The sequence below is a fragment of the Rhinolophus ferrumequinum genome, chromosome 6 (assembly GCF_004115265.2).
Source record: "Rhinolophus ferrumequinum isolate MPI-CBG mRhiFer1 chromosome 6, mRhiFer1_v1.p, whole genome shotgun sequence".
Classification (NCBI taxonomy): domain Eukaryota; kingdom Metazoa; phylum Chordata; class Mammalia; order Chiroptera; family Rhinolophidae; genus Rhinolophus; species Rhinolophus ferrumequinum.
The window spans coordinates 10,287,134-10,312,164 of NC_046289.1; the positions used below are offsets into that span (position 1 = coordinate 10,287,134).

The 25,031-nt window shown below is 49.4% G+C and overlaps 1 protein-coding gene across 2 annotated transcripts in view; it reads right to left on the minus strand.

The window, feature by feature from the left end:
• Positions 1-23,616, minus strand: part of SLC24A4 (solute carrier family 24 member 4) — a 146,076-nt gene extending 122,460 nt beyond the window's left edge. Inside the window, exons 1-2 of one of the 2 annotated variants that reach the window (XM_033109024.1) lie at positions 22,838-23,616; positions 20,796-20,906 (exon numbers count right to left, since the gene is read on the minus strand). In XM_033109024.1, the coding sequence (XP_032964915.1) occupies positions 20,796-20,906; positions 22,838-22,988 (262 nt within the window). In that variant the 5' untranslated portion in view covers positions 22,989-23,616. The remainder of the gene's footprint in view (positions 1-20,795; positions 20,907-22,837) is intronic. The other variant, XM_033109023.1, reaches the window with a different exon arrangement.
• Between the last annotated feature and the right edge of the window lie 1,415 nt (positions 23,617-25,031).

Here is a 25,031-nt window from a genome sequence, read left to right on the forward strand (position 1 = left end):
GTTACTAATCGCCACTGTCTTTCTAAATAAAGACTGTACTAAGGTCCAGTGCATTCAGAAGCCTGCAACTATTGTTTACAAATGCATTATTCTGAGCCTGGGCACATTTTCCCTCGGTGATCAGCCCTAAATAATTCCTTTTGGTCAAATGTCTGCCAGGCTGAGTGGTGTCTCCCCTGTGGGACCAGGGAAGTGGCATATCCTTAAACCCACTAGAACTGCCTCTTAGGAAGACAATCAATTACAAAGCTCCTTTATCCATAATTCAGAAAGGAGACATTCTGCTTTTGGAAACAAGACGCTCGGCCACAGAGTATCTAAAAAGGCCAAAGCACTTTAAAAAGACTGAAGCACTCTGCAGGCAATGCCCCCCTATGTGAATGCCCCCCAAATCCAAGAGAAGCTTATATTTGAAAGTGCCCTACAGCAACATGAGGGACCTGTGGTGACGGAAACATTGTGTGTCTTGACTCTATCAATATCCTGCTTGTGATCTTGTACTATAGCTTTTCAAAATATTTCCATTGGGGAAAAAAACAAGATAAAGGGTGCATGGACTCTCCCTTACAGTTTCTTACAACTGTGTGTGAACCTACAATTATCTCAAAATAAAAAGTTTAATTAAAAAAAACTAAGAAAGAATATGCCCTATACACTCTAGAAACATCTTCCAGTTGCTTTTATTACACTGTTTCCCCGAAAATAAGATCTAGCTAGACAATCAGCTCTAATGTGTCTTTTGGTGCAAAAATTAATGTAAGACCGGGTCTTCTTTTATATTACATTATATAAGACCCGGTCTTACATTATAGTAAAATAAGACCAGGTCTTATATTAATTTTTGCTCCAAAAGATGCGTTAGAGCTGATTGTCTGGCTGGGTCTTATTTTCGGGGAAATATGGTATTTAGGAAATTGAAAATCTGGGGCGGGGTTTGGGGAGGCCAGCCCCATGTATCAGGTGGCTCAGGTGGTTGTAGTGCCATGCTCCTTACTGGGAGGTCGCCAGTTCGATTCCCACATGGGCCAGTGAGCTGCGCCCTCTACAGCTAAGATTGTGAACAACAGCTCTCCCTGGAGCTGGGCAGCCATGGGCGGCCATCGAGAGCCACCAGCAGTGGGGAGCACAAGGCTCATAATACCAGCATGGGCCAGGGAGCTGTGTCCTACACAAGTAGACTGAGAACGGCTTGAACCGGAGTGGGGGGGTGGTGGAGGCAGAAGAAAGGGGGGAAAAAAGAAAAAAAAGAAAATCCGGGGTGTAGGGGGCACAATTCACAGCAATCCTTACATCAGCCTTCTTACCTGGAGTTGGGGGCATCCCCATTCTTTCCCTCTTGTTTTGTGACGGTTCGTTTTATGTGGCCCCTAGAGCCAGGCAGCACGATTTACTGGCTCCCTGACAGCTGGTGACTCCAGATCATGAGCTACAGGCAGCAGCTAAACTTTAGGCAAAATCTAGTTTCCTTCCCTAGCTGAGATTGTCACTCCTGTGATGTTCTCAGTAATGATGCTGCCACATTCACAGAAGCCTGGCTCCGCCCCTTGGTGGCCCTGGGCTCCAACAAGCCTCACCAAAGGAGGCCCTTAGAACACTGCACTTCAACAGGATTTTCCCCACATGCAACAGAAGACGAGAACCACAGAAAACACGTGGGCATACGGATCCTGTTCCACATTTCAAAATGACACTTTGCCTTAGTGTGAATCTTAGGAAAAAAAACCCCAAACCCCAAAACTAAGATGAACAACATGAAACTCATTACTGTGCAGTCTCCATTTCGGACAGTGTGCAGCATGGGTTCCGAGAAAGGCGCCGCTGGGACTGGGAAACAGGAAACTGACTGCCGGCTTTGTGACCTAGAGAAAGAGCCAGCAAACTACAGCCCAGAGTTAATAAAGTTTTATTGCAACACAGCCACACATGTTCCTTCACAGATTCATTCTACAACGGCGGTTACCATGGACAGTGTATGGCCTAAAATATTTTCTGTCTGGTCCTTTACAGAAAGACTTTGCTGACCTCTGACTTAGATCAATAACCGTGATAAAAATGCCACTGAGTGTTTAAGGGCCAGGCACCATGCCAAATGCTTTTTATACCTTAGCTCATCCAACCTGTACAACAAACCTGCAAAGGGAGGATGGTCTCCAGCTTATAAATAGGGAAAGTGAGGCTCAAGGAGGTTAAAACCTGCCCGAGTTCAGATACCTAGTAAATGGAGACCAGGATTCAAACTCCAGTGTGTCTGCTGCTGAGTGCCTGGTTCCTTCCAACATATTATCTTACCTCCTGAGCAAGTCTTTCCTCTCCCTGGGCTGGGGTTCTCATCTGTGAGGATGTCAGGGTTGCAAAAGAAGCTCTCACATCCCAACTACTCCTTTCAGTGTGATGAGAACAAGTCTTCCCCATTAGATATCAAGGCACAGGGGTAGCTCCAAATGTCCAAAACTTAAATGATTTTTTTAAAGTATTTTTATAACCCAAATACTTCCAAAAAAGGTTTGAGATCAGAGTGAATTGAAACATTGAAAGCAAGGAAGAGTGTGGAGAAGTAATGTAAAGAGGGAATAGATAATTACATTTAAAAAAAATGACAAGCATAAAACACTTTTGAGCTTCCTGGCGGCCAAAGTAACAGGGGAAAAATGTAAACAATGGAGAATTTCACTACTTCATGAGATGAATTATCGCTTCCTGGTTACTATTTTACCAGTTTAGCAGCTCCAGCATTCCTGATCCTGCCTTTTTCCCTTAGTGAGGTCTTATGCCACAAAGAGACACACCAGGGTCCTATTGCCTTTGGCTCCTTGAAAGAGCTGGTACACCTCAGCACAAACCAGTAATCACAAACCCAGTGTGGGACACTGAATGGGATCAAGAATGTATCACATCAACTCCTATCGCCACACTGACTAAGGGTTATGTCTAACTCCCCCGGAGGAAGACATGGAAGATTGATATCAGAACCCACTGAAGAGCCTATACATTTTTTTTTTCCAGTAAGAATAGAGTCAACTGTAAAGCACTCTCATTTTTTATGACTTTTGACAAGAAGGTTAAAACCAAAGTCCTGTCCAGCTGTGCAAATGACCCATACTGGCAGTGCGAACAGCAAAGGAAGTAGCTTAGTGGAACCCTAACTCTTGAGGTGGTTCTTGCCCCAGCATCACCACACCTTCCACCCCCACCCCACCCCCCATCCCAGGCCCATAACACAGGAGCAAGGATCACGGATCACGGATCTGGCACACATGCTTCTAAATCTCCCTGTACAATCTTCCAGAGCAAGAAAGGCCACACCGCCACCCAACCCACCTCAGTGGTTTTTAACAGTGGCTACACATTCGACTCACTGGGAGAGCTTGAAAAACCACTGCAGACTGGGCCCACACCCAGGGATTCTGACTTAATTTGTCTGGGGTATGGCCTCAGCACCGGGATTTTTTTAAATCCCCCCGGGTGACTCTAATGCATAGCCACAGTTAAGATCCACGGCCACAGTTCAAATGTCAATTCACAGATGTCATGATCGTTTTCCCCTTTCACAAGTAAAATTACCACGGCAGGCAACTATTACTGCAATATAAATAACAGTTTCAATATAAGACCTGTTTAATTTTTTTTAGTACATGATTATAATAATGATCCCTCACTCCCTATGACCTCAGATTTCATCCCAGCATGTTATACTGGAGAGACACTTTCATTCTTGCTCTCACATCACTCTCTCCCAACGCTTCTAATAATTAATGGTTACCGAACACCTCCTGCATGCAGAGACAGAGGACACATGACCTCATGTATTCCCCACAACACTCCTGAAAGGGAGGGAAGACCATGCCCATTTTACAGATGGAAAAACTGAGGCTCTAAAAAAAAACAATGTAAAGTTTGAGGACATCAGACGTTAGGATTCCTGCACTATTTTCTATCGCCTTTACTCTAAAACCTGAACTTGTAATAGAAGCAGAAATCTTCAATTTCCCTAAAAAAAAAAAATTTCAATGAGCTCACGCTGTTCTAGCCACACCGCTTCCTTGCTGTTCCAGAAATAGCCTCCTCAAAGCTTTGCATTTCCTGTTTCCTTGGCCAGAAACACAACTCCCTGCACTCCCCTTTCTTCTAGCAGACAGCTGCACAACCATCCTCACTGCATTCGGGTCCCGTCCACTAAGAGGCCTTTGCGAACACCTTATGTTAGATCCCCAAACCCATCCTGGTCACTACCGTATCTCCTTATTCCATTTTTCCTCACGATATTTATCACCTGACATGATACATCTACGCATTTGCAAATTTTTTTTCTGCTTCCTCCATTAAAGCGAACCCCACAAGGGCAGAAACTTTTTGCTGTATCCCAGTGCCTAGCGCCTAGTAGGTGCTCAATAAATACCTCCCCACCACCATAACAATCCTTATTATGTATCAAATCCTGTTCTAAGTGCTATGCTTATGTTAACGCATTGAAAGCTCACCAAGACAATTCGCCATTCTACAAATGGGGAAATTGAAGCACAGAAGGGTTAAGAAGTAACTTGCCTAAGGTCACTGCTACTGCGTGGCAGAGCCAGGATTCAAAACCAGGCAGACCAGCTCCAGAGTTTGCACTTTTAAACACTTCGTCAAATGAATGATTACTGACTGAGTGATTATACTACACTGATCAATGAGTGGGGCCAAATCCCCAAGCTTCTCATGGGGTCTCCCTGAATTCTGCTCTGGGACGCAATGCACCCTGACTGGACCCCATCCCCCCCAGACATTCCGTCTGTCTCCTAGTTGGGCCCCGTTACACCTTCACCCTGTTTGCACAACAGTTTGTGCAGCAGCAGATTTTTAGGAAGCTTCAAGCCAGGAAGGAACTTGAAGTGCACCCAACGCCTGGCATGTCTCCCCAGACATCTTGTTTTCCCACAGCAAAGCACAGCACTTTGGAAACAGGCAGTGCTCGTCGGACACTTGGTGAGCTGGCCAGATGGTGCACACTAGGTCAGCCCAGTTCTCCTTGCTCGTGGAGGGCCCTGCAAGATGGAGCTCCCTCCCTGGCAAGAACCTGGCCCGTGTGCCTCTCTCCTCACTCACCTTCAGGCAGCTGCCATGTCTACATCCATCAGAGCACACCCTAGTCTCTGAAATAGGACCTTCTCTCCGCTCCACTGCTGCCACCCTCCTGTCCTTGTGCATGGACCTCTGCACATCCTCGGACATCTCCTCAGAACCAGTTCCATCCTCTGTCCTGAGGTAGGAGTCACTCCTCGTCCCAACGGTCCTTGGCTCAGAAGCCGTCCCTATCTCCTACTGCCTTAATGAGAAATCCAAATTCTTCCGCTGGACAATAGAAACCTGCTGGCACCTGACTCCAGGATGAACTCTCCTCCTCAAGTTTCCCCCTCACTTAACACTGCATGTGAACAAAGCACATTGTTCTGCTTCTGAGAATGTATCAGTCAGCTTCCACCAGCTGTTTGTTTTGGTGCAGTAACAAACAACCCCTGAGATATCAGTGGCAGGCAACACACATTTGTTTCTTAGTCGCCTCACATATTGGCAATTACGGGTTGCTTTTCCTGTTTTCCCATTCTAGAATCCAGAATATGGCATCATCATGGAAGAGGGGAAAGAACCAGAGTGGGCAGGAACACACGTTAGCGTTTAATGCATCTGCTCAGACGTAGTGTAAGTCATGTCTGCTCCCATGCCATTGGCCAAAGCATGTCACATGTCCAGTGTCAGTGGACTGAATACCCCATAATGCAAGTGACATCCCTACCTCTACAGGAAGGTCTGGAGGTAAGTAAATGCAAACCATAATACAAGCCATCACAGAAAGTCCCGCCTCAGGGCACGGGTCTATGTGGTTCCCTCCATCCATAGGGTCAAAAGTTGTCCACACCTTCAAGGACTCCCTGAAGGCCCACAGGAAAAATCTCCTGCTTTCATCAGCCTTGACATGGCTTCATCTGCCTCTGAAGGTAGGTCGATCTGAATGTCCTTCTCTCCCTAGAGAGTATGCTAGTTACTGGTATTTCACGGTTCACTTCCCTGTCGGATTATAATTTAGGATCCCTCAAAGTGGAGTTGGTCCTCCTGCCTGTGGGATTCTGCACATGGTGGGCATTTAAGCAATGTTGATTTAGTGAGTGAATGAGGTTATGGAGTGGAGAGCTAGATTTGCATTTGGCTTTAGAGATTTTATTTTGGCAGACACTGTTCCTTTCTGCATCATGCCCCACTAACACTTGGATTCATACTTCTGCTTCCTTCCTGTACTGCATGTTAGGATGAGTCTTGGTGAAATCCATCTACACTTGGCAAAGGGCTGCCCACATCAGAGGCTCTTGAACTGATTGGATAAATGAACAAATGAGTGAATACATGAGAGCAGAGAGCCCAAGCAGCCTTCAACCCCGGCGGCGTCAGAAGAGGTATGAGTGGAAAACCCAATCAGTCTGTTTGGCAGGGAGAGGTTGGCTGGAAAAAGCTGGCCTCGAGGATTAGCTAGACTCAAAGTAATGATTATTCAATCAAATGGAGAGTGACGGTGAATTTCTGATAAGTCTGCAGACTGCTGCTTCTTACTTTGTCTGCCAACTACTCCTGGAAAGAGACGACAGGGTACTACAATTTAAAACACAGACTGCATCCAAAAGACAATTCCTATGATGACAGAAGAGAAAAAGAGGTGAATGAACAGGTGTGCCCTAACAAACCCTGTCAAGCACCCCATGACCCCAGGATCAAACACTCCTGGAAGCAGAAGACTGAACTTGGAGTAAAAATGGACCTTTGGCTTCTTTTCTTGAGTATCTGATATGCTTTAAAAAAATAATTTAAGTGCCTTTAAGACTTTCCCCCACACGATGACACATCAGATCAAAGTGAGATTGGGCAATGAAGACTGCCAGATCCTGAAAATTAAGTAGGGACAGCTGACCACTAAACACCGGCCCCTGAGGTCAAGTCCTGCCCGGGCAAATCCCTGTCTCAGGGAGGGGTACTGCTCACCAGCCCAGGCCATCTGGCTGACAGCACGAAGGACAGAAACTCCCTCTCTCAATCGAGTGACAAGGAAGATCAACCGTGATCTTCCCGGATGAGAAATATTTGAACATGGAACTCTTCCTGTCCTCTGGGAGCAAAAACTGTCCTCGGAATCAGAAATGCTTCAGCTAATCTGCATTTAGTCCTGCACACAAGGTGAGGCAGGTCAGCATCTGGGCACTGAATGGCGTGCGTGGGTGGAGATTCCGTGTGGGCGTGGCCTGCCTCCTGGCTGGATTTGCTTCTTGAGGACAGGACCTTTGCTGGCCTCCTAGCAGAGGTGGACAGTCACCATACCTGTCAATACAGGCTGGATTTATGGGAGCCCGAGGCCAAGGGGATACCATGGCCTTTTGCTCCCCTGCACACCATTCTCCCACCCTGTGCCCGGCAAGCCTGTGGTGGGAACTGCAGGGTAGGAGCCTGATCGGCTGAGGGAGGGGGGTTCATGGATGAGGGAAGGAGGCTCATGGGTGCAGCACGGGTTGGCCTCAGTTCTTGTCCTGGCCCTGCACTGCCGCTGGGTTAACCTCTGCCAGGCTCCCAACCCTGGCTGCTCACTAGCACCTGGGAACTCGAAGAATCCCTCCGTCCAGGTCCCAACCTTAGAGACTCTAATTCTCTAATTTAATCAGCCCACAGTGGGGCCCGGGCATGGGTATTTTTTGTAAAGCTCCCCGGGCAAGTCTAAAGCACAGCCAGGGTTGTAAACCTCAGCTACAGACCCAAGATCCCCACCTGCACTGTACTATACAGCATTGGGGAGAGTTGCGTTGGACTGCTTAGCATTTCTCCATGCACACCCCCCGCCCCCAATATTTGGGAAATACTAGGTTGAAAACAGTTTAAAGCTCAGCTACTTGCATATCCACGTTCACAGCGACATTATCCACCATGGTGAAAAGGTGGAGACAACCAAGTGTCCACTGACGGATGAAGAGATGAACAAAAGTGTGCCATCCGTTCAGCTAAATATTCCTCAGTCTTAAAAAGGAAGGAAATTCTGACGCAGGCTACAACATGGATGAACCCTGAGGACATTATGCTCAGTGAAACAAGCCAGTCACAAAAGGACAAATATTGTACGATTCCATTTATATGAGGGACCAGAGTAGTCAAATTCATAGGGACAGAAGGTAGAATGGTGGTTATCAGAGGCTCCGGGGAAGAGGGAATGGAGAGTTAGTGTTTAATGGATATAGAGCTTCATTTTTACAGGATGAAAGAGTTCTGGAGATGGATGGTGGTGATGGCTGTACAACAATTTGAATGTATTTAATGCCACTGAATTACAGTGGCATTTAACTTTGAAATGGTTGAAATAGTAAACTTTATGTTATGTGTATTTTACCACAATAAAATGTTTCGCCAGTATAAAGGTTTCTTCACTGCAGACTATCTCAGAACCTGGATCATGTGCTTGTGGTCCATTCTGTCCCCACTAGAGGCAGACTTTCCAGTCTTCCCCAGACTTATTTGATCATGGAAGCTTTTTTGAGCAGGAGAAGGGGAGGGAGGCAGACCACCTCGTGGACCTGTACTCCTCGAAGCAGCCTGGGGCATACTGGATCAAGCTTTAAGCACAAGCTTTCTATCACCAAGCTCTGGCTATGTTATGGTCACAGCGCCAAGCAAAGCAGCTGGCAGGCATGACCTTATTTCATTCTGCCAAGACTCCTGCCAGGTAAGAACTATCACCCCCATTCCACTGATGGGGAAAACTGAGGCTTGAAGAGACCAAGTAAGTTGCCCAAGGCCACACAGCTCACTGGCAGGGCTGGGACCCAAACCCAGGTCAGGCAGACTCTGTGCTCCCGCTTCTCAAAGTGTGGTCCCAGAGAACAGCGCTGATATGACGCAGGAGCTTGTTAGAAATGCAGAGCCTCAGGCCCCATCCCAGACTTCCTCCGGCATCTGCATTTTAACAAGGTTCCCCAGGTGATCGTGGGCACATTAAAGACGGAGAAGCACGATGAGCTGTAACACACACTGCCTTCCTCCAAGTTCTCTCGGGTCCCTTTTCGGACTTTATTGTGCGTTATGAACACCCTCCCAGTATGTGATCTGTGTATTAGACGCCAGCCCCCGCCCCTTCTCTTTCTCCCTCCTAATACGTATAGGTCTCCCAAAGCCCACGAGTCATTTAGCTCCTTGTCACACTACACTACATTGGGGTTTTTGCCAGCTAAGGAAAAACAAGCACGATTTAAACGATCAAAGGGATTTTAAAGCAATTCTTTCAAGGGCTTGCCCCCTCCGAGGCTCACAGAAGAATTATCCAGAAATTAGAGAAAAGACACAATAGCACAGCCAGTGCATTCTGCTACCAGCACAGGGTGGCTCTTTATAAATGCTCCAGCGTGCTGCCCAATCTAATTGAAATATCCCAGATGATTGGCTGTCCTTCAGTTTTCCTGGGGAGGCTGTTTGAGAAGCCAAGGTTTCCTTTAAGAGGCACGTAGGGGAGGGGACCTGCCTTCTGACTTTTCCCCTCTCTGATGTGAGGACTCCCTAGGTGCAGCCTCTTGTAACCAGGTGAGTCACGACAAAACCATCTCCAATGCCCCTTGTACACACAGCCCTCTTTCACAGAGGCTTAGCTAATAAGCCAGAGCGACTTAGCTTCTCTAATCTTTGCTTATAAGTCATTCTATCTACTCCATTAATCGCCTTTATCGACACTCCTGTGGGTCTCTTTCTGGTACTGGGTTTCTCCGGGCTGCAGACCAGCCTTTCCGCACAGGGATCCCACTTCTGGCTCCCATCCACGTCTTGTGAATTGTGTCCTAGTTACCCAAGTGCCCACCCAACACTGCCCCCCACCCCGGGGCCAGGCAAGGTCATCCGCCGCCAGGAGGAAGCTTGTTGGGTACAGAGGGCATTTCACATAGTCTGTCAATGGTTACCTGTCCCAGGTGTTCATATCCAAATAAGGTGAGACACAAAGGCCAGCAGACCACACAGGGAGGCTGCCACTTTGCCCGGTGCCCATGTGACAACACGAAGCCTCTTTTAGCACAAGCACTCAGCTGCCCCTTTGTGTACTCATCAGAAGAGGTGACGAGAGGCAGAAAGGAAAGCAGGCTGAGGCTCTCAGTATCGGTTGTCCCCAGAGACAGGGCCACGGAGTCTTCCTTTTGTATGTATGCCCAATGCCCTAAATTTCATAACTCCCCCTATGGTTTTGTTCAAATGCCTACACATTGCTGATAGCTAAGGCCCCTGCAGTGGGGCCTCTGAAAAACCCTGCTGGGATCAGGCCCTGCTGACATAAAATCTGTAATGAATTGGGTGTCCCAACATGCCAGACAACAGGCAAAAGGAGCATGAGGACTGTAGTGATCCATGCTTGGCTGCGCTCCTTGAGGCAAAAGCAGCGTCTCTGCTATCCCTTCAGCTGCCCACACAGCAGGCGCCCGCAGGCCTGGTGCGCGGGTGAAAAGGCAAGCAGTTCCTGCAGAGGTAAGAGTCATCTTTCCTGCGCCTAACACCCTACATGAGCTAGATGGAGGCCCAGCTCCGGAAAGTTTCACCTGGCCCTTGGCACAATGCAGCCACAGGGCCCACCATACCTGCCCGAGGACCCCACCTAAGGCCAACTGAAAACACCACCCTCATCCCTGACCCAGCCAGGTTCTCTCTTTCCACCCTGTTTCTGCAATCACCGTATCCACTGCCAGAAATGTCACACACTCTCCATCTGTCCAGCAAATACCCACTTGCATCAAAGCCCAGCTCAAATGCTGCATGCTTTGTGATGCCTACCAGCCCTGCTGGGCACTAGTGTGTGTCATTCCAGATCACACAAGGTGATCTGCCTACCTTCTCCTTCTAACCTGCGGGCTCACTTAGGACAAGGATTGTTCTTCCTAGTCCCAGACCTCACCAGTGTCCCACCTGTGGACGGCCAATGAGTGTCTGCCAGATGTGTACTTTGGAATATGAAATACAGGACAAGACCCTGTGCTGGGTCCCAGGCTCTTCTTAGATGAAGGTCCCATAGAGGGGTCCAAATCTAAAGAAGGAAGGAGTGTTTCCCATGCCCCCATCTTGGATAATGGTGGTGTCATGAACGGACTTACCTGCCTCTACAATCAGAGCTGGCAACTCCCACCTTCAGCTCGTACATCCATCTGCCGAGATCTGCAGACTCTGCATCTCTCCATGTATTCCTCAACGTCTCGCACAAGACCATCAATCACTTTTGCCTAAATCTCTTTGCAACAGCTCCTAATTGTTCTGTCTTCACTTTTTTTTTTTTGCCTTATAAATAAGCTTATCAAGCATAATGCTAAGAACTTCAACATATTATCTCCATTGAAGTTATCCCCCACTTGATGGGCAGAGTCACCATCCTAAAAGCAACCGTCAGCGGCCCCGGCCACTTACAATTGGGTGGAGTCCAAAGGCCTGAGGGTGTTTAAGGCTCTTGGTCCAACACATACTCGTTACAAGGTGACTCACCTACCATAGCCGCCCACGGTCCTTGTGTCCCAAGCCTACCCAGCACCCACTTGACCCTCAGCCAGGGGACCCTTCCTTTTTTCCCCCCGAAGAACACAGGCTCTGGAGCCAGGCTGCCCAAGTTCAAATCCCTGCTCTGCTAACTCCAAGCCAGGAGGATTGTGGCAAGGTATTGACCTTCTCTGTGCCTTACTCGCATCGTGTGTCAAAGAGCGACACGAATGCCCACCGACCACCTCCCCTCATACGACTGGCACAAGGCTTGGCGAGGGCACACGTGTGAGCACTACCTACTTGTCTCCTCCAGTATTACCCTTCCAAAGTCACACCTGCTCTTCCTCAGTGCTACGTGGATGGGACGCTCTTCTTGATCCTGACATTGAGGACTTAGCTGACCCCACCTCTGCTTCCACCAGGATTACAGCACCTCACACCCCTCTCCTCAAATTACAGGTTAGTTTTGTAGATTTTGGCCCTCTTGGCTAGAATGAAAGCTCCCTGGAGATGGGGTCCACATCTAGGTCAGTTTTAATTTCCCTACAGGCCCAGCAGACAGGGTTGCTCAATTGACCTTCGTCCAGCAACCAAATATGAAGGCTAAGAATAGCTTCCTACCTGAGCTCAGAGAAACGACCCCCAGGAGGCCTCCTGATTTGTTCATACGTGTGGTTATTTTAATAAACACATAACTTAGGTGCAGAGTGGAACCAGGTGGTGTGGGATCAGCCCAGCTAAAAGGGTGGTCCCTGAACTTGGTATATATAATGGAATCAAAAGTCAGACATTTTCAGCATGAAATGTGATAAACTGACGGTGGGGTCCTAGGAGCTGGTGTGTAAGGGGTGGTCTAAATGATCTTCATCTTTCTCTTCTCGCCAGAGATACTGCCAAAAGGCCCTTTGTCACACAGGAGCCAGGCACAAAGTTTTCACCAAATCCTGTCTGTGGTTTTATGGATCAATTCTGAAAAGCCCCAAATAACAATCACGATTTTCTCCATTTCACAAGGAAGTAATGTTCTTCAAAGGGTTAAACACCTAGTACAGTTATACAAACAATAGTAATGATATTTGCACAGCACTGTAATCTTTAAAAGCCTGTAGAATAAACAGCATCATCGTATGCCCACTTCACAGGCAGGAAAATAAAGCTCCGACAGCCAAAGCGACATGTGCAAAGTTGCAGGTTGTGTCTGGGCCAGAACACAAACTCTGGTCTCCAAATTCCAGATCTCATTCACCAGGTCCCACATCACCAACAGAAAGAGCAGATTTCAAAAATACACACACACACACACACACACACACACACTCACACACACACAGGACCTGCATGGTCTGGGCAGTCCCGGCATCTTTTTGTCCTCAAAGAATCAATAACAAACAACCATCAGTCCAGATAGTCACTTTTAACTTCAACTCAAAATAAAGGCAAGTGCTGCATTTAATGAAATTCATCCCCAATCCTTCATCACAGGCCAAAAACTTATCCTGTACATTATCATGTTACCTTTCAGAGATAATTTCAGCAGCAAAAATTTGTATAGCTCTTGCTCTGTGCCAGGCACTCTTGTAAGCACTTTGCATAGATTAACACATTTAGTGCTCAGAACCCCATGAAGAAGGTACTGGATAGGCTCCTGCAGACATACACATACACACACACGCACGCACACAATTTTAGAGCGTGGTATACACCAGTGAACAAAACGAACCTCGCCTCTTCCCTCAGGTTGGAAGGTAAAGTAACTGGTTCAAGATCACCTAAGTAGTAAGAGCAGAGGCAGGACTGGTAACCAGGCAGTTTGGCTCCAAAGTCCATGTTCTTAACCCTGAAGCTCTTAACCCTTAATTCTTCCTGGCTGGGTGTCCTGAATCTGTCCCACAGCATCAACAGGCCAGAAGGAACAGCCAGGGAGACAGGGGCTGCTTTTGTGGGGCACCGCTCCCTGATGGGTACAATGGGGGGACCTGTCCATTCAGTCACCATTTGCTGCAAGACGAGTGAAGTAAACTGTAACCTCAGCCTTAGAGCCACAACGCTGGGGACACAGCCCCGCCCCCAGGAGCTCACAGGCTACTGGGAAAGCCTGGCAAATACCTCCATCAGGATAACTGCAATCTGCCCTGAGATGTCACTGGGCCCAGCACCACCTGGGAATTGGGGTGACTGCCCTAAGTGTGGCTTGTGGGGGGGCCACTGTGAACCAGTTTGACAACTTCATCCTGGGCCAGCCCCCTCCCCCATTTTCCAGCCTCCCTCCTTTGCTTCAAAAAAAAAAGAAAGAAAGAAAGAAAGAAATCAAAGTAATCTGATTCAGCGTAGAGCACTGACTCCCTGCTAAATCCCCAAAGCCTAATTACTTACTATTGTGCATGGCAATCTTAGGAGGTGTTTGTCTTCTCTCTCCCCTCGGACAGCCAGCGAGTAAGATACACTGCTGCTAGTAAGCGCTGCTCCAGGTATGGAGATGCTGCTGCCATTTCTCAGGGAGCATTTTCAAATGCACTGCACTCACTGTCTGCTTAGAACGTCCTTCCACTGCCACCTCCTAGCCTTCGATGCTTGGCTCAGATGTCATCTCCTCCAGGGAGGGCACACTTGACCTGAACCACCACACTCTTTCCTCCAGAGGTATCTGCGACAGGTGTCTGTTATTGAAGCCCTGCCTGTGCCCCTCCCCCGACACACACACACTCCTTGATAGTGGGGACTGAGCCCCTTCCAGCTTCGGAGCTTAGTACGGTACAGGTGTGTAGACACTCAAAGCGACATGTTGCCTTTAATTTCTCGGGCACTTACCACGAGACCCAGGGCTGGAGCCCTGCCCTGTGCCGAATCAGCAAGGACAGCAGTAGGCTGGGGCCTGAGTATTCGCGTTTTGCCATGTGCAAGGGGACCACCCATTGGGCAGAGAGCCCCTTCGCTTCTCGACCACACAGTGACTTTCTGTTCCTTTCCCCAGGAGGACAGCACTGCCCTTTCAGTAGAAACTGTAAATCCTTCAGACACTTTTTCTCCTTTTTTAGTAAAATGCTACGCTCCAATGGCCTCTTCAATAATGGACGATCTTTAACTTAAAAAAATAAAACCTTCCCAAGCATTCAGCTTTCTGTTGAGTTGAACAGCTGGATTTCTCCCACCCAAGGCAACACATGGCAATGCTTAATAATTTCCATTTTTAACGCAGGAGGAACGTTCCTCAGAGTTCAAGAGGAAGTCGAGAGGGTGCTTTCTGGATTGCAGGAGGCCCGCACAGCATCAAGAGCGGAGAATCTGGAAGTCAGGGGGTAGCAGATGGCCCGGTAAGGAGGAGGGATTGCTAGCAGATGGCCCTGATAGTTTGGATAAGGAAAAAATAATAATAATAACTTTTGATTGCAAACAAATTCAGTATTAGAAACATACCAAGAAGGGGGCCCACGCAGATGTTTGCTGTTGCAACAGGCAGGCATTCCCTGTTACTCAGAGGGTACCCAGAAAGCCAAGCAACTGTAGGTTGCAGTGCAAATCCTCGTCTCCAATTTGCTTTCTTCTATGCCATTTATTAATAATAAGGGGCAAAGATCCAGGGTCACAATTCAGACCATCCAAATTAAAAGATTCCACGGGATTTTTAGGGCAGTGAAACTATTCTGTATGTTATTGTGATGGTGGGTACATGTCATTATACAGCTATGAAAACTCAGAATGTACAACACAAAGAGTGAATCCAGATGTAAACTATGGACGTTAGTTAATAATAACATATCAATATTGGGTCATCGATTGCTACAGCTGTACCACACTAATGCAAGATGTTCACGAACTCGGAATTTCCTGATCAATTTTTCTGCAAACCTAGAACTGCTCTAAAAAAATAAAGTCTGTTAATTTAACAAAACCACATACCTACACCTGGCTCTGGTTCTTGCTGGCTGGGTGACCTTGAACCAGTTACTTAATCACTCTGGGTCTCCTTTTCCTCAACTGCAAAATGAGGACACTAATAGCACCTACCTAAGGGTTGTTATGAGGAGCAAGTCAGTGAATGCACAGACGGCACTTAGAATAGCCCCCAGTACATAGTGTGCTGGTATCAGCCATGATTACAACGATGAGAGGAGCTATGTGCTCGGCACACTTCAAATACTTCCATACACCATGTGGTTTAAGTCTCAAAGCAGCCCTAGGAGGCAGTAGGAACTGCTGCTAGGCTCACTTTATAAAAGCAAAAACCTGAAGCTTAGAGAGATCATATAACTTGCTCAAGGTCACACAGCAGGCTAGTAAGGATAAGCTGGGACTCAAACCCACAAACCTGCCTTCAGGTCAAGCTGCCAGCTCCAAGAAGAGCTGGTGCTTGCTGGGACAGGAGCCTTTTCTGGCTGCTGGCAATTTTGTTCTTATCCAATGCAATCTCATTTTGTTGAGAGAGGGAGGGGAGAAAAAGAGGGAGAGAGGAAGGAAGAGAATCCCCAAATGCCAGGCAGAATCTTGGCAGAGCCAATACTAGAACCCAGATCTTTGGTTAAGCCACTTGAACCAGTGTACGAGGTCTGATCAAACAATACGATAAATGTTTAAATTAAAAAAAATTACTACAGTGAAAGACACATTGCCATTAATCCCCCTCAAAATACTCCCTCTCACTTCAAACACACATATCCCATCGTTCTTGCCACTTTCTGAAGCAGTTCTGGAAGTCCTCTCTCGTGAGTGTCTTTAATTGCGCTGTCATGTCTGCCTCCATGTCCTGAATCATTTTGACTTTGGGGAAGAGTCAGAAGTTGTACGGTGCCAGATCCAGAGAAGGTGGATGAGAACACAACGTAATGTTTTTATTTGACAGAAACTGCCGTATATACCAGAAACGATGTGTGACATGGGTGCATTGTCATGATGGAAGATGATTTATGACACAAATTAAAACACACCTTCTCTCAACCGTAGCTCACACCTGACTGACCGCATCCAACAAGCTGAAACTTGTCACACACTGTTACTAAGGTTCGATGCACCGCTTCCCATATTGCAGATCTCTGCCTATCCGTTGGATGGCACACGGTAGCAGCATTCACCGTATTTTGTGATCACAACGGAAAGTCTCCATGTCACACATTGCTTCTGGTATGGCAATTTCTGTCAAATAATACCATTATGGTGTGTTCTCATCCACCTTATTCACCATGTGACTTCTGGCTCCATGCAACTTATGGCACCATGCGACTTCTGGCTCTTCCCCGAAGTCAAAATGACAATGAAAGGTGAACGTTTTGAATCAATTCAGGACATTGAGGCAGCCACAACAGCGCAACTAAAGACACTCACGAAAGAGGACTTCCGTAACTGCTTCAGAAAGTGGCAAGAACGATGGGATAAGTGTGTTTAAAGCAACGGGGAGTATTTTGAGGGGGATTAATGGCAATGTGTCTTTTACTGTAATAAATGTTTTTAATTTAAACATTCACTGTAGTTTTTGATCCCACCTCATATATCATCCTCATCCCCATTCCCAAAAAGCAGAGTGATCCCATTGATGACGGCCTGCTATTCATCAGCCTCCATTTGTGGTCAAGTGGGTGGCTCTGCCAGTCTACCACCATCCCAAAGCAGTTGGTGACACCTTCCCCAAGCAGCCATGGAGGGCTCTCTGGAGGTTGTCCTGCCCAGGAAACCCACTCTACAGGCTCGGAGTCCCGCCTCTACCATCTGGCATAGTAACAGCACTGTGATCTCCCCGGCCCACGGCAGTAAGTTCATTTTTTGCTTTTCCAACTCAGGATTTGCTTTTACGTAACTCGAAAGCTTTGGATGTGTGACTTGTCCCCCAAGCCTGCTGCAGCAGCCTTCGCACAGACGTTCGTTCAGAATCCAGACTGCATCTTGCAGCCAGTACCACCTCACCTCCACGCCCACAGGTCCTGATGTACTTTTTGCAGCTCTAAGTCCCCTCTTCCTACTCATGATTTCTGCACCTCTGCTCCCCACACAGGGGTGCCTACAGAGACCCACTGCAGCGGGTGCCTGTACAATCATCTCATCTCCTCCTAACCCATCTCAACACCACGTTCTATGCACAGGATCCCACCCCGACTAGACTCTGCCACCCCCCTCCTCCCACATGGCCTTTACGTCAGCGCTGATACAGAATAAAAAGTAAGGATAGGTCCGAGCCAGGCTGACCACAAAAGATCCTCCATTTAGCACTTGCATCCAGCTCCTCTGGTCTCCTGAGATGCTAGGAACCATCTTCATCTTCAGATCTCTCTCAAGCATCCCTGCGTCAGCCCTCTTTTCCCAGCTTTCCTTCTGTGGACACCATGACAGAGCTAATGTTTGTGCCTCCCCCCTCAAAAATTCTAACATGAGGTGGATGCAATTATCACCCCCCTTTTACAGAAGGAAAAACTGAAGCACATGCTCTGACTTTAAAAAGTAAATAAGGTTTTCACCTTTTATATCCTACTTGGGGGAGGCAAACCAACAGATAACAATGCATAGAACTAGTGCCTGCAAAGAGCTAAAACAAGAGAGTCAGTGACTCCGCAGGCTACTTTGGGTTGGATGATCACGGAAGGCCTGGGGGACACTGCAATGACAAGGATGAGCCTGTCATGGGGGACTCTGGGGGATGAGCAAGGTTTCTAGAAACTCCAAAACTTGGCCACAGAATGCATCCACTACTAGCTCTGATTTCACAGGCAGGCGCTAGGCCCTCGCATCTGTATGTTTCAGAGCCCCCCAGGTGCTTCTCACCTGCAAGCCAGGGTTGAGAAGCACCAGGTTCCACCCTCAGCTGTCTTCAAACGCTCCAGGTGCCACCACTGAGAGATGTGGAAGCTCTTTGGTTCCTCAATGGACTGAAGGTTTGTATCACCCCGACTCTGCTATGTTGAAGCCCTAACCCTTAATGTGATGGCACTTGGAGGTGGGGCCTTTGGGAGGTAATTAGATGAGGTCATGAGGGTGGGGTCCCCATGATGGGATTAGTGCCCTCTAAGAAGAGGAAGGGACACCGGAGTTCATGTTCTCCCCACCACAGGAGCTAGTGGATGACAAGGGCTTTCTCTCATACTTGCTTATACTCCCCACCAAGTGCCCACCACAGGCCAGACACACAACAGCAAGTGTGTGCTACATGCTTATGAAATGCAAAAGGGGCTGGATATACCTCTGGCATGGACCAGGGGCTGGAAGGGAAGTTAGGCCTCAGCCCCACCTGGGCTGTGGAGAGAGCCTGGGCATGAGCAGTGGGGAGGAGGCTGGGGAGGGGTGAGACAGGGGCAGCACAGTGGGGGTGGGGTGCATGGGATCTGGAGCTAGGAGACCAGGGGTGCTGCTGCCAGCCAGGAGATCTTGGGAAGTCACTAAACTTCTAAGCCTCGTGTTCTTCATCTTTGCAAAAACACTGTAAGGATTAAAGTGCTTAACATTCAAAACATACTTTCATTCCATCATTCAACCAATATTTACTGAGTCCCTTTTATGTCCAGAAACAGTCAACACAAAGCATAACGCAAATGTTAATTATTACTAAAGAGATTGCCGATTTCCCTTCATTTCCCTCTCTGTAAGGGGGACAAGGCCAGGTCCTCCTGCCGCACAGAACTGACTGCTCCATAGCTTGTGGAGTCCTTTTTGATCAGGCAGTACACTGAAGATACAGGCAGCAATGGGATCCTGTCTCAGCCCACCTGCCCAGACTAGGTGTGACAGGAGCCGCGTGTGGAGGGCATAGCCCGCCTAAGATGAGGGCGCCAGTGAGCTAGAAACCAGGCGAAAGTGTGCAAACCCTGATTCTTTACTCAAGAGTAGCTCAGCGTTCCCCACGTAGACGGTGGGTCTCGGGTTGGGTCACTGGAGTGAGAGGATGGGCCCCAACGTTAATCCCTGGCCTTGCACATGTTCACGGTCAGTCCAACGCCTGCTGAGAAGGTAGTGGGAGAAGTTAAATGACAGGACACCACTGCCTGCCAAGTCACCAGGATAGGTGAGAGTTTGAAGTTCAAAGAGAATCCCAATTGCTTCTCTGCAAACCTACCCTCTTCTCAGAAGTTATCCTGAGGGAAGGAATGTTGATGGTGTAGACAACGGTTTTTCAGGGAAGACTCTAGCCTCCTTATGCTCATGGAACCAACCGAACATTTGGCACGTGCCCAGCCTCTGACACCAGCTCCACCACGTACAAGTTTTATGACTTTGAGCAGCTCATGTGTTCTCCCCTAGATGTTTCCTGACCTATAAAATGCGGGTCAGACCTGCCTATGAACATAAGCCACATGTAGATGCCATGCAAACCTGCTCCTTTGTCCTGGGTTTCAATTTCCTCTTCTACGCAGCCCCACACAGAGCCTTACCAGAATCTTTTTCCAGCAACGGCAGAGCAGGCAAGCACTCCTCTGCCCACTTTACAGGTGAGAGAACAGAGACCTAAAATGATCATGTGACTTGCCTGTCAACTCGGTGGAAAAGCCACGTGGTACCAACCTATAATAAAACCTCACAGTTCCCAAAGGGCTTTCGAATACATCATCCGACTGGGTCCTTCTCACAAAGACTCCACCCCCCACATGTTGGTGCCAAGCTATAGACCCGGACTGCCCTGTCCAAGGCCTGGACAACCTCCATTCACCTCACTACTTGCCAGTACACACTCTTTTCCCAAGAATCTTCTCCACTCGTTTAAGCAAAGCCTGCCTGTGGCAGGACAGACAAGATGTCACCTCTGGGTCCCTACTCCCAGAGATGTCTGAGCAGGAACATTGTAACTGCCTCTCAGGACAAGCAGACTCCATCTACCAGGCTGGAATGACACCCCAGGAATGCCCCTTCCAGAAAAGGAGCCCCAGCACCCCAGAGTGTCCTACCTCTGCAGCTGCCCTGGCCTGGTCTCACCCTGACAGGTCATCCCAAAATGCCATCTGCCAGAGCAGCGGGTTTCGCTATCCCTAGAGCTCCAGCAAACGGGCACAGTGAGCAAAAGGGAAAGAAGAAGACACCCAGGCAAACAAAATCATGACAGCGGGAAACACTGAGCCTTTGCAAGCATTGTGAGGACAAAAAAAGGAAACTTTAAAACTCCCGCATGTGACCTTTTCAGTTGGATAAAGTACTCGAGCTGCCTGGCAGCACAATCGATGCCCGAATGTACATTACCTTTCAGTGCCTTACAGCTACCTTCCCCCCCAGGTTCATAAAACCACCTTGTCCAGCTCTGGCTATAACTGTCCACAACAGCCCCATGTCCAGGCCTGGCCAAATGCCTCTGGGGGCCGGAGGAGGAGGGAGGAGAATCTATTTCTTACCAGGATCTGTGCAATTTTTAGCTGTCTGAGTCCCATTCACTGGTGCCATCAGCTTTCTATTTCTCCATGTGTCTGGTAGAACATGTTTGCTCGCAGAAGCTGTTTTGTGCCCTGGATTGGAAAGTAAGTCACAGACACCATTAGGTCAAGGTGGCGCCTGCATTCTCACAGTGACCTTACATATCTGTATCTAGCTATGTCAGCAACAGCCCTGTGTGACTATTTAGAGCCACCTGTAGGGAGTGATACAACGATTGGAAGCACAGTAAATATTAACCGCTCACCTACAGTAATCTGTTTCCTAGATCTAGTTCATTGTTTTTTATCCCAGGTGGAACAGCACATGACGGGACCTTGACCAAGATCGCTCAGTTCTTGGACCCTCACAAAGGGTTTAGAGAGGTGATCATTAAGTTCTCGCCCAGTAAACTTGCTCAGGTGACCCTGCCCTGGAGGACCTACAAATGGATAGTGAAGTCCGCAAGCAGATGGAGAAGTTTGATGCAATCTGGCAAGCGGCTTCTCACCCTTGAGTGTGTGCACAAATGAACTGGGGACCGTGTTAAAATGCAGATTCTAATTCAGTAGGTCTGGGACCTGGGCTTCTACACGAACAAGCTCGCAGGTGATGCTGATTCTGCCAGTACAAGGGCCAAACTGAGGAACCAGGGAGATCACTGGCATGGACGCCAGTGACCAAACGCAGTTAAACTCCTACAGGTAATTACTGATGGAGCAAATACAGATGGTTCTCACTTTAAGAACCTTAAAGCATTCATTTGCCTCTCCTGGTGCGTATACTGCCTCAGCTGGGTAATAATACCTCTCCTGTAATGCTGACATCTAAGAGCCTCCAGGGATTTTGTTATTTCTGGTATGTAATTGAGGGGAAAAAACACACGGACTTGCCCAATTGCAAAGCACCAGGTATTAAGATGTTCAAATAACCTTTCTGGGCTTCTGTTGGAAACAGCCATTTTTAACCCTAAACCTTCCAATCACAAAGTTTGGGTTTTGAAATGCAGTATTTATTTTTTATTTATTTAGTCAAGTTCCGCCCTGATTTTTACCTATAAACCTCTCTAAGTCCTTTTCTAACTGCTTGAGAAGGTCCCGCTTTATTTCCATGTCCAAGTTGCTAAATCACCTGCACTTCTTTCATTTTTAAAAATTTAGAAAACAAACAATCAAACCCAAAAGATCCACAGCATCCAATTGAAAATGGAAACGTTAGCCAAGTGAATGTTTTCTGAAGGTCCGCATGGGTTCACATGTCCCTCCACCAGATATTTTTTGTAAGTTTCTCCTTCTCTCCACTTCCGATTTGCATATCCTAAGCGACTCTCAAATCCCTGGTCTCTTCTTGGATGACGGAGGGTGGGTTGTGGTCCCAGACACCAGCGCTCTCCTACCTCTGGGATTAGGAGGAGGTGAGAGAATGATGCCGAAACATGGCAGCGACAGCCCAAAGGGACAGACTGCCCCTAACGTGTTTAGGGTTTGAAGGGGACGCGTCAGGACACCCAGGGCGCCCCTTTGGACCTGGGCAGGGGCGAGGAAAGGGCTGAGACTCAGTTCCCAGCTTCTGAATCAGGGTTTTCTAGAGACGCGGAGCACATCCCTCACTGCTCCGCAGAATAGGAAAGCGGACCACTCAGTTTTGTTCCCCCCATCCCCCCACCGCTCCGCAGGTCAAGAAAATCCACATCTGGACCCTCCGCTGCGCTGCCCATCCCCCGCACACTGCGGAGACAGAATTCCGGCAGAGAGGGGCCAGCGGTTCAGGCTCTGGTCTTAGTTACACAGACCTGCAGCCGCGTCCTCAGCCCCCAGGGGCCGCGCGCAGCTCAGGGGAACCAGCACCATCGCTCAGAGTCGGTATCTGCCCTCCTGTGTGCGCTCTACCTACCTGGCGGGGAGGAGACTGGGTGAACCCTTGGGACCAACCTGACGGGGAAGGAAGGGGAGACATCTCGGAGTTGCCCCGCGGCTTCCCAGCCCAAGGCCCCCCAACTACCGGGGCAGCCCGCACCGGCACCTACCCAAGCTGCCGAAGAGGCCGGACGCACCGCACACCAGGGCCAGCACCGCGCACACGAAGCCAATTTGCTGTGGCAGCATCTCTCGCCTCCTGCGAACTTTGCGCGGCCGGAGGGGCCCTGGGAGCGCCATCCCGGGGCGCCTGGGTGCCATCCCTGGGAGAGGACGGGGAGCTCCAGCGGCCGGAGCGCTGCTATCTGTGGCTGAGCGGCTCTGGGGCTGGAGTGGGCGAGGCGAGGCTCAGAGGCGAGGGACTCCGGACCAAAGCTTCATCGCCCGCGGACGAGGTTGGCGGGGAAGCCGCGAGCGGAGAGGGGCGGTGGGGGCGAGCGGCGCGGCCGGAGCTCAGAGTCCCGCGCGCAGCGTGCGCGCTCCGCGCACCATTGCTCGGTGGCTAGGAGGCGATACCGGCACGGTGGCGTTGGCGGCCCTGGCTCTCAGGGCTGGCGCAGTCCTGGCGCTGGAGCCGCTACCTGGCCGCTCAGCCTCGGCGCGCTCGCCCGGCCGCAGCCCTGGCTGCGCTGCCCGGGGCCGCCCGCCGGGAGCACTCAGTGCGCCCCCGCGCTCTGCGCCGCCGCTCCCTTTCGCAGCATCCTTCACCTCCAAGTTTGGCGGCGGCAGCCCACCAGCGATGCACCCCTGCTTCCGACAGAGCCGAGCCCCGGGCGGCCCAGTGCGCGCAGGGGGAACGCAGGCTGAACACACGGGACCTGCGACCCTCGCCGCGAGCGGCCTCAACGTCGGCCCTCCGGGGGGCGAGCTCTCCACGGGAACTTTCTCTCCCGCTGCCGGCGCCTGCGTCTGGGAGGCTGTGGCGCCTCCCTTCTCCTCCCCTCCCGCCCGCAATCTCACCCTCCTCCCCAGCACGTGTACTCCTCCCCTAAGGAGCACTCGCTGGTGCACTCCTCCCTTCCCGCGGTGAGGCTCAACTACTGACCAGAATAATCGCCTTCCTTCTCCCCTTTTCTCTCCCTCCTCCCCTCTGGAGCCGAAACGAGCCCTCCTCTAGAGCCCTCCAAGGCTGCTGCAGAGAGGAACAGGTTATGGCTCCGCAGGGACTCTCTGAACAGGGGTTTCTGTAGAGCGGTCGCTCTCAGCCGGGCTCCCCACGACCACCAAGGCGACCCCAGCGCTCCCCCCACCCCGGGGGAACGGGCGGGAGATGCTCGAGAAGATTAATTGTTCGAGCAGAGCTCTCTAAATAGCCTTGCACCAAGCCTACGAGCGCCCGCACCCGCCGGGACCCGCTCCTGCAGGGCTGTCGGGCGAGCGGGGGAGCCGGCGGCGGGGGCGCAGCGCCGACCTGCAAAACGCTGAAGACCAGGCAAGAGAGAAACCTGAGAGTTATGCGGCCCCAGCACTAAGAGTTGAGCTTTTGATGTTCTGGAGCCTATGGCTTCGCAGGGCTTTCTGGTTTTTGTTTTGTTTTCCTCCTTTCTGATCGGCTCTCTAGTGTAAACGGCTTTAAAAATGGGGCAGGAGGGAAAATTTCAGAAGAGCAGCCACTGAGGTATAATCCAGGTACAAGTAGGTGGTGGGGACCTTCAGCGAAAGGGCCTCAGCCCAGAGGGTTTGAGACAATCCTTGGATCTGACTTCCTTCCCTGGCCAGCTTATCACACACCTGGTTAGGGCCTGCTAGGGGTTAAGTCGACTTAAAACCCTTTTTGGAACAAAGCCAGTTCTGTTTAATTAAATAAATACACACCCACCGCGTGTGGGACCTGTGCCAAGTGCCAGCCAGAGAACAAAACAAAACGACCAAAAAAAAAAAAAAAAGTGTAAGATCCAGTCCCTGCTTTCAAGGAACCCGAAATCAAAGGGGAGCCAGACATTCAGATACATGCCTGTTGAGGAGCGTCTGTTCTAAAAGTCGCTGTTTTGCAGAATGTGCATTATTCCCTCACTACTCAAAATGTGGGCCATGGCAGCATGAGCATTGCCTGGGTGCTTGCAAGAAATTCAGGCTCTAAGGTTCCAGCCAACTGAGTCAGAATGTGCTTTTTAAACAAGGCCCCCTGGAGATTTGAGTGCACATTCAAGTGTGAGAAACTTGGCCCCTTCCTGTCTGTCCCAATGCTTCTAGCCAGTTTCCATCTGCATGGTTCCTCTTGGACTGAGTAAGCAGGGATGATTTTGCTTGTGTTAGCCTGGCATACTGACACAGGTCAGAGGTACCTGGAGGGCCAAGGGAGGA